The 10,800-nt window shown below is 31.4% G+C and overlaps 1 protein-coding gene across 1 annotated transcript; it reads right to left on the bottom strand.

Annotated features, from left to right (window-relative positions):
- Nucleotides 1–2,963: 2,963 nt before the first annotated feature.
- LOC114076432 lies at nt 2,964–4,439 on the bottom strand. The gene is made up of 2 exons (XM_027915441.1): nt 3,713–4,439; nt 2,964–3,128 (listed from the first exon to the last, which is right to left on the bottom strand). The coding sequence occupies exons 1-2, from the start codon at nt 4,358–4,360 to the stop codon at nt 3,114–3,116; spliced, it is 663 nt and encodes a 220-aa protein (XP_027771242.1). The 5' UTR covers nt 4,361–4,439; the 3' UTR covers nt 2,964–3,113.
- Between the last annotated feature and the right edge of the window lie 6,361 nt (nt 4,440–10,800).

Below are 10,800 nucleotides of genomic sequence, written 5' to 3'. Positions count from 1 at the left end.
GGGCTACAATTAACAGAATAAAATAAGCCCATATCAGTTGTCCCTTTAAGATATCGCAAAATGTGTTTGATCCCATTCCAATGTCTCCTAGTAGGAGCAGAACTATACCTTGCTAACAAGTTAACAGCAAAAGCTATATCAGGCCTTGTAGTATTAGCAAGATACATTAGTGCACCAATTGCACTAAGATATGGTACTTCAGAACCAAGAATTTCTTCATCCTTTTCTTGAGGTCGGAATGGATCCTTATTCACATCAAGTGAACGAACAACCATCGGAGTACTTAATGGATGCGCTTCATCCATACAGAATCTTTTCAACACTTTTTCTGTGTAGGCAGATTGATGAACAAAAATACCATTTGTCAAATGCTCAATTTGCAAACCAAGACATAATTTTGTCCTTCCCAGATCTTTCATCTCAAATTCATTCTTTAAATAATCAATTGCCTTTTGAAGCTCTATTGGAGTTCCAATAAGATTTATGTCATCAACATAAATAGCAAGTACAACAAATTCCGATATTGTTTTCTTTATAAAGACACATGGACAAATTGCATCATTTGTATAACCTTCCTTAATTAAATACTCACTAAGACGGTTATACCACATGCGCCCAGATTGCTTCAAACCATATAATGATCTTTGCAATTTAATTGAATACATTTCTCGAGATTTTGAATTACATGATTTAGGCATCGCAAATCCTTCAGGAATTTTCATGTATATCTCATTATCAAGTGATCCATAAAGGTAGGCTGTAACCACATCCATCAAATGCATTTCAAGTTGCTCATGGACTGTGAAACTAATGAGATAACGCAATGTTATTGCATCCATAACGGGTGAGTATGTCTCTTCATAGTCGACGCCAGGCCTTTGAGAAAATCCTTGTGCCACAAGGCGTGCTTTATACCTTTGTATTTCATTTTTCTCATTTCTTTTTCGCACAAAAATCCATTTGTAACCAACAGGTTTAATACCATTAGGTGTTTGAACTATAGGTCCAAAAACTTCACGCTTGGCAAGTGAATTCAACTCTGATTGAATTGCTTCTTGCCATTTTGGCCAATCATTTCGTTGTCGACATTCTATAACAGATTGAGGTTCATGATCCTCATTATCTTGCATGATATTTGTTGCAACATTATATGCAAAGACATAATCAACCACTATTTCTGATCGATTCATATTAGTTTCAACATCTTTTAAATTTATGGATAGTTCATTATTTCCTTGAGTTTCAAGTTCATTGATTCTTTCATGAATATCAGACTTATTCAAATTTTGAACTTCCATATGAGATTCTTTCATAGTGTCATCTTGACATTTAATCTTTCTTTTTCTAGGATTTTGATCCTTAGACCCCAATGGTCTACCACGCTTTAGGTGTGTTTTTGACTCATTAGCTATGACACTAGTGGATGGTCCTTTAGGGACATCAATTCGAATTGGGACATTCTCTGCAGGAATATGTGATTTAGTAATCCTTTTCAAATCTGTAAATGCGTCTGGCATTTGATTTGCAATTTTCTGCAGATGAATAATCTTTTGTACTTCTTGTTCGCAAGTAGAAGAATATGGATCAAGATGAGACAATGATAAATTTTTCCACAAAATTTCTCGTTTCATTTCACTATTCTCTCCCCCTAATTTTGGGAAAACTGTCTCATCAAACCGACAATCTGCAAATCTAGCAGTAAACATGTCTCCAGTCAATGGTTCAAGATAGCGTATAATGGAGGGTGACTCAAACCCAACATATATTCCTAACCTTCTTTGAGAGCCCATCTTAGTGCGGTTTGGTGGTGCCACAGGCACATATACAGCACTTCCAAAAATTCTTAGATGGGATATATTAGGTTCTTGACCCATAACCAATTGCAATGGAGAAACCTTATGATAACTTGTCGGTCTGAGACGAATAAGTGTTGCAGCATGCAAAATTGCATGTCCCCACACAGAAGTGGGCAACTTAGTTTTCATAAGCAATGGTCTTGCTATTAATTGCAAACGTTTAATTAATGACTCTGCGAGACCATTCTGAGTATGAACATGAGCAACGGAGTGTTCAACTCTTATCCCAATTGCTAAACAATAATCATTAAATGATTGGGATGAAAACTCTGCAGCATTATCAAGACGAATGGACTTAATCTGATTATCAGGAAAGTGTGCCCTTAACCTTATTATTTGTGCCAATAATTTTGCAAATGCCAAGTTACGAGATGACAATAGGCACACATGAGACCATCTAGAAGAAGCATCTATTAGAACCATAAAATATCTAAATGACCCACTAGGTGGGTGAATAGGTCCACAAATATCCCCATGTATACGTTCCAAGAACGCAGGGGACTCAATCTTAACTTTCATTGGTGATGGTCTCACAATTAACTTGCCTTGATAACAAGCAGTACAAGAAAATTCACCATTTAAAAGAACTTTTAGGTCTTTTAGTGGATGTCCATTCGAATTTTCTATAATTCGTCTCATCATTATTGACCCAGGATGTCCTAGACGATCATGCCAAAGTACAAATGTATTGGAATCAGTAAACTTCTTATTTACTATAAAATGTGCCTCAATTGCACTAATTTTTGTCCAATACAAGCCAGAAGATAAAGCATGGAACTTTTCTATAACACATGTCTGCCCAGAGACATACTTGGTGATACCAAGATATTCAAGATTTATTTCATCCATTGATTGGATATGATAACCATTTTCACGGATATCTTTAAAACTCAACAAGTTTCTCTTAGATTTTGGAGAAAACATAGCATTATTAATGATGAGTTTAGTTCCCTTGGGCAAAATTACAATGGCTCTTCCAAAGCCCTCAATCATATTAGTACTACCAAAAATTGTAGTAACATTTATTTTTCCCATACTTAAATGAGAAAAATATTTCTTATTTTTGAATATCGTATGTGTTGTACCAGAATCAATCAAACAAATATCTTCATATTTCGATAATATGTTCTTAGAATTATCCATATCTTCACATGAAATGACATACACAAAATAAATATATATTAAATATTAGTGTTGTCAAAAGGGTACAATATATTCAAAGGAATAAATTAATGATTAAATATTAGAAATTGAGCCTTAATTTATTGTTTCCTCTAAGTCAAAAACGAGTTGTTTGGAAAATAAAATAAAATCATTATTTAATCCTAGTTAATAACAGACTGCATGTTTTTAACATTAGATCAAGTTAAAGACCTAATATAATACAAACACGTGATAAAGTTTAGTATTTGACTAACTCTATCATATTAGAATCATATAAATAAAACAATGAAAAATATATATTATTTTATTAAGAATTAAGGAACAAGCTAATGAACGACTAAACTAATTTAAAATACTAATATTCATGCAAACAACTATCATTACATGAAATTTATTAATAAATACTACAAAAAAAAATATCACTCTTCCATGTTCACAGAACCATCACCAATTAAGTGATCTATTTTTCCTTCAGGATGTGCGAAGAAATCTGCTACATCCAAGTGCGTGATGTCAACTTGATTTTCAGAGATAAAATTTGCCTCAGGATTTTTCTCTTTCTTCTTTAGTGATTCTTGATAAAGCTCAACCAAGTGTTTGGGAGTACGACAATCACGTGCATAATGACCTCTTCCACCACATCGAAAACAACCTTCCCTAGTTGCTTCACGTTTCTCATCCTTTCTTTTTTCCTTTTTATTTGATGAATGATTAATGCCAAGATTAGAATTACGTTCTTGACCATAATCACGACCACGTCCACGTCCACGACCACGTCCACGTCCACGATTAGGACCGCGACCTTTTCCACGCCTAGCATGGTGGGCGTACGCCTCATTCACTTCAGGAAGTGGTTCAGATCCAGTAGGTCGATTCTCATGATTTTTCAATAATAAATCATTATTTTGCTCGGCCACAAGAAGATGAGAAATTAGTTCAGAATACTTTTTGAAACCTTTCTCTCGATATTGTTGCTGCAAGAGCACATTCGAGGCATGGAAAGTGGAGAACGTCTTTTCCATCATATCAATCTCACTAACCGTTTCTCCACATAATTTCAATTGAGAAGTGATTCTGAACATGGCAGAATTATACTCATGTATAGACTTAAAGTCTTGTAGCCTTAGATGCATCCAATCATATCGTGCCTTTGGATGTATGACCATCTTCAAGTGGTCAAATCTTTCTTTTAGGTTTTTCCACAAAACAAGTGGATCCTTAACTGTCAGATATTCGATTTTCAGAATCTCGTCAAGATGATGACGCAAGAATATCATTGCTCGTGCACAGTTTTGATTTGATGCCTTATTTTCTTCTTTTATGGTGTCTCCAAGACCCATTGCATCAAGGTGGATTTCAGCATCCAACACCCATGAGAGGTAGTTCCTGCCCGAACTTTGGAGGGCAGTGAACTCTAGTTTTGTAAGATTGACCATTAAAATTAAAAACAAAAGAATAAATAATACCTTTATTAATTCTTCAAATCTAACCTTCACTTTTGAGAAATTAGAGTCTCGTGCTGATAACGTGTTATAAAACTATAGAATAAGAAGAAGAAACTAGAGAGAAAAGAAGAGAAGACTTGTTATTTCTCTTACAATGAAGAGGAGCACTCTACTTATAGGAGAAATCTAACTTGGTCCCCAAGTAGGAGGACTCTTTAATCATATCCTAAAAATGACTCCACATGATAAACATTCACTATAATACAAATACTTTACAACAAAATTCAAATTTTAAATTCTTTTTTTGAAATTTTGCAACTCTTTTTCAAAATTGCAAACTTTTTTTTTTTTTTTAAAAACTGCATTTTTAAAATTTGAAAGTAATTGAAGAAAATGGGATAATGGGTTTCCATCCGTCCCTTTTTTTCTATCTTTTTCTATTTTTTAGAGACCTTTTAAACGTAAAAAATTGTGGTCACTATTTAGGAAAAATAACGTAGTTGTAGTTTATATTAAAAACATTTTAAAATTTAAATATAAATAGATTATTATTATTATTATTATTATTATTATTATTATTATTATTATTATTATTATATATATATAAAAATATTCTTCCAAAAAAATTGAATGGTAAATAATGACTAATAACTAAGTATTAATTTATATAAAAATGTATAAATATTTGGATGAATGACAAATATTTCCATTCTTAACAGTGTCCGTTCTTTTTTTAAAAAAATTAATTAATTATAATAATTAATAGATGTCCGTTCTTTTCGATTCTCTTTTTTTTTAAAAAAAAAATTAATTAATTACAATAATTAATAGATGTCCGTTCTTTATTTCTTTTTAGTTAATTAATTATAATAATTAATAGATGTTTTTTCTGGTGCTGACACGTAATCATTTTTATCTCTCTTATTAATTATGTATAGATAATTTAATTAATATGTAATATAAATAAAATTATAATAGAGAATGAATCATAATTATCTAATACTGTTATGAAACTATATAAATTTAAAAGAAGAAGAAAGTAGGGAGAAGAGAAAATACTTCTTATTTCTTTTGAAGTATATTCAGGATTCATATATCTTTCACAAATTTTATTTAAAATGAAGAAAAACCCTTTATTTATAGGGAAAACCTTACATGGTCCCCAAGTAGGATTTCTAATCATATCCTACAAGGACTCCACATAATTAGACATTCACTATAACACAAATTGTTTATAACACTCTCCCTTGAATGTCGGTAGATTATGTGCCTCGTTAAAACCTTACTAGATAAAACCCAGTGGAAAAAAAATCTACTGAAGGAAAAAGAGTACACATATCTAATAATACGCATTATGGATGCCTCATTAAAAACCTTACAAGGAAAATCCAATGGGACAAAACCTTGTGAGGGAAAAAGAGTACATCACGTATTAACTCCCCCTCGTGAAAACATCAAGAAACTTGGATCTTCGTTTTCCAATCTTGAGCATCATCTTCTTGAAAGTTGTAGTTGGTAGAGACTTGGTGGATAAATCAATTGTAGTATTACTTGAACAAACATGTCGCATGTTGATATCACCATTCATGGGAGCTCATGAGTGTAGAAAAACCTTGATGAAATATGCTTTCTTCTATCTTGGTTTATGAATCTTTCCTTCAGGATCAAAGATTTCTGCAAGTTTCTTACTTCTACTTCTTTCAGCAAATAATCTATTGCCTTTTGAAAATTCTTCAAGAGTTTTAATTCTAGTCGTCAACTCAAATAATAATACTTGTATATGCTCTATGCATTTTGAATCAATTTAATCCTTATGAGGACGATAAATAAATTTTTCAAAAACTTGTATATGCTTTAGATTTTGAACTCATTGGATATTTTCATCTCAATTTTGTTAAGTGACAACATTCAACGTTAGATATATGACATCTTCTAGTGTCTAAATTGCAAGTCAAATAAGCTTTACGCTTACTAAGATGCACAATTCCACTTTTCACTTGATAATTATTTCTACACAAGTATGCTTTAATAGATGTATAATTCATATCCTCACAATCTTTTACAATATTGCGCGCTATTATATCAAAGATATCGTCAACGATATATCATTTTGTATCGATTCACAATACGACAAAACTTATTGAGATCTCATCAGTTCATTATTTTTACGTAGCTACCCCTGTCATGAGGTTTCATAAAGTGTTACGTCGTAGGCTCTCCAAGAGCATATTGTATCCTTATTATGATCATTTTGATTCTTTGATCCTCTCCTTTTTTTCAAGGATTATTTTATTTAGAACTGATTAATCTATTATGATTCATGCATGTCATAGACTTTATCCTTGAGGGACATTCAATAGATGTATTTACAACTTTTGTGTTGCTTCTAGTCTCCCCCTTATGTCATAGACTTTATCCTTAAGGGACATTCAATAGATGTATTTACAACTCTTGTGTTGCTTCTAGTCTCCCCCTTATGTTAGACAAACTAAAATATATCTCAATCTTTTGGAGAATATATCTTTGTGCATCATTGTATATTCATTGATTATATACTACATACCAAAATAATTAGATGAAAAATATTTGTTCCCTGATCATAAATCAACAGAAAGAAAATTTGATCATAATTTATCGGTCTAATGCGTATAATTACTTTTTTATGCAATATCGTATTTCATATCGACATATGAAGCTTTATTTTCATAAACAATGATTAAACTATTTGAGATACTTAGTGTCACGTCATCTTGAGTATTTATCAATATTATATGATAAATTATCTTGATTACATATTCTGAAATTGTGCTCTTAACTCAATTATTTTTGTACAAACAATTTTGTGAATGTCAAACTACATGTTGACAACAAACGCAATGTGAATATCTTATAAATGCATCTTTTTATCATATCACATGATAGGTAAACGGGCCCATATTCACCTTTTATACTTTTCAGAATTTAGGAATTTAGTCCCAACTTTAGTTGATCCAATCAACTTTATCACGAAAACAAGCAACGTAAAGAATTCTTGAAGAATCTTTTAGTTTTTCAATGTATGTCCATCACTCAGTGTGCACATCTTTGGGATGACCAAATTATTCATGCCAACTAATAAAATTATTAGTATTCGTAAACTCCAAATTTACTACGTCATGTGCCTTACACTTTAGTAAATTTCTGATTTACTATTATATGAGTAAATTTTAATTTTATTAATCCAAGAGTAATTATTTCTTCTTAATTACTTCACCCTTTAGGTGAGTTGTGATCCCATCATTAAATGAACTAATGTGAAGAAAATTGTGCATATAACAAATTATTTGTGCCAACATTATTGCAAACATCAAGTTGCGAACAATAGGCACACATGAGATCATATATATAGAAGAAACATTTATTAGGACCATTAAATATCTAAACAATCCACTAGGTGGATGACTAGGTCCACAAATATCTAAACAATCCACTAGGTGGATGACTAGGTCCACAAATATCTGTATGCGTTCCTAGAACGCAGAGAATTCAATCTCAACTTTCATTTATGATGGTCTCACAATTAACTTGCCTTGTTAACAAGCACTACAAGAAAATTCACGTCTAGCATGGTGACTTATCACCTCATTCACTCTAAAGAATGGATTTGCATTTTTACCATTTATTAAAGGCTCTCATTCTTCATGAATGGAACACAATTATCTAAGTACATCAAATTTTGATAACTTAGCACCTCATTCCATATTCATGTGCATTATTTAATCAATTGTTTTATTTCAGACATTTATGCACTGCTACATTCACTTTGGGGAATGAATCTGCTTTAACGAGATATATTTCATGACTAATTTTATCAAAAATTCATTATTTCCCGTAGTCATCATAATATCATCAATATGGTGCATTGAGACTCAAACCCAACGTCTTATGCCATAAATCAATGAGGGACTTGAATCCAACATCTTTCATCACAAAGCATCAAGACTTCTGATGTCTTACCCTCTTGGTGCGATTGGACGTAAATTCATCGTCTTATTCTTTTGGTGCGATATAACTTAAATTCATTGTCTTATCCACAAGGAGGCTCAACCTCAAGCTTATGAAAATAATTACAATTTTATCACTTTTGATGATCATTAATATGATTATATATTATAATTATGCACAAAACTGAGACTAATGATTTCTTATAATCAACGCTAGCAGTAAATGGATATAGTTCAATAGATAACGTATCTCATGTAGAGATCGAAAACATATCTTTTACTAAATTGTGCTTATTTAATTAATAAAATAAATTAAGGAATTCTCTTCCCAGTCGATTAAAATTAAACGTATAGAAAGTCGACAAGTCTCTTTAACGGAAAAGGGTCTAAAATACCCTTTAAGTATTGAAAATGGTATAAAATTACCCTCCATCCACCTATTGGCTCCAAAATACCCTTCCCACCCACCTATTGGGTCCAAAATACCCTTGTCATCCACCTTTTGGTTCAAAATTGACCACTTATTTAACGGTTTTATATTTGAACTATTTAAATATTATTTAAAATACATGGCACTCAACTATTTGTTATAATTTAACTTATTAGTATAATTTATAAATCAATCCATTACCCACCCATTACTGATTAAATTCCTCTTAATAAACCCGTCACGTTATTAATGCAAGCTACTACCAATTGAGTGTTTTAAAAAATTATAGAAGTAAATTATCATACATTCAAGTGGCTAAATAAAAATCATCGATAAACTTAAAAGTCTGACTATGTCCATCTTAATTATTCTTACGTCTCAATTATGTGATGTTACTTCATAGGTAACTTTTTTTCAAAATAATATATTGAAGGTTTTAAAACAAATCATAAATATTTATAAAATTATACTTCAAAAAAGTGCATGAATTAATTCGGAATGTATTACTTCTTTACCTTTAATCATAAACTTCTAATTCAATTTTGAAAGAAAGTGTCCTCCTAAATAAACGGCTCAACCTAAATTTAATTGGGGCTTCGATTCGGACTTGAATAATTTTGAATGTCATTTTCAGGAATCTATAATTTCATCGTGTTTTAGTAGTGTTTGTGACGATTTTGATACTATAATTGGATTATTAATTGAGTGAGGTTTAGTTAGTAATGAGCGGGTAGTGGGTTGGTTTATAAATTAATTAATAAATTAAAATTATAATCAATAGTTGAACGCCAAGTATTTTTAAAAATATTTAAAGAGTTTAATTTTAAAACAATTAAAAAAAGTGGTCAATTTTGAACCCAAAAGTGGATGACAAGGGTATTTTTGAGCCAATAGGTGGATGAAAAGGGCATTGTGGAGCCAATAGATGGATGGAGGGTAATTTTGTACCATTTTCAATATTTCAAGGGTATTTTAGGCCCTTTTCCGTCTCTTTAAATACTTACTTTAGATGGTACCTCCAGATATGTTACATAAATACTTATAACATAAAGATAAATCAAACCTTGAAGATATAAGAACCTTATTGCATAACTTATGCAAGATCTCTTTTGCACTTTTCCCGTCTTCTTCATCATTCTTTAAGAATAGAACAATCGTGCTGATAACGTGTTATGAAACTATATAAGTTTAGAAGAAGAAGAAAGTAGGGAGAAGAGAAAAGACTTCTTATTTCTCTTGAAGTATATTCAGGATTCATAGATCTTTAAGAAATCTAATTTACAATGAAGGAAAACCCTTTATTTATAGGGAAAACCTTACTTGGTCCCCAAGTAGGATTTCTAATCATATACTACAAGGACTCCACATAATTAGACATTCACTATAACACAAATTATTTATTATAAATACATATTTTTAGGGATTTGTTACTTTTTAATTAAATAGAGAAACAATTATAATTATCTAGCACACATTTTTAGGGATATTTTACTTTTCAAGTACATTTTTTTACTGCCACACATAAAATATCCATTCTCACCACATTTCTATCTATTTCACACGCCAACACAGCACCACCCCCACCCCCACGTTCAAAAGGTAAGAATTCCACTCTCACATATTCATTCTCTTCTTCACCGTTCAACCGTAAATTTCTCTTTCACCATATTCTTCTCTGTTAACTCAAAAGAGAATCAAATTTTCTTCAAAGTACTAAGAAACTAGATAAATATGTCAAAACACTCCTATAAAGAGCCCAGACTAGTAAAATTGAGTTCTAATGTTGAAATCAAGACTTCAACTGTTAACACATTGACTCACACGCCTTTGAATAATAGAAATACAAATTCGGGGAGAAAGAGTATTACCCCTCAAAGGAAGAAAAAAATTCCAGAAAAGAAGAAGAAAAAAGAAGCAAAGAA

Source organism: Solanum pennellii, chromosome 3, assembly GCF_001406875.1.
Source record: "Solanum pennellii chromosome 3, SPENNV200".
NCBI lineage: Eukaryota > Viridiplantae > Streptophyta > Magnoliopsida > Solanales > Solanaceae > Solanum > Solanum pennellii.
This window is presented reverse-complemented; position numbering and strand designations above follow the sequence as displayed.

Coding starts and splice junctions, on each gene's coding strand:
- LOC114076432 (XM_027915441.1), bottom strand. CDS start 4,360: ATGGGTCTTGGAGACACCATAAAAGAAGAAAATAAGGCATCAAATCAA.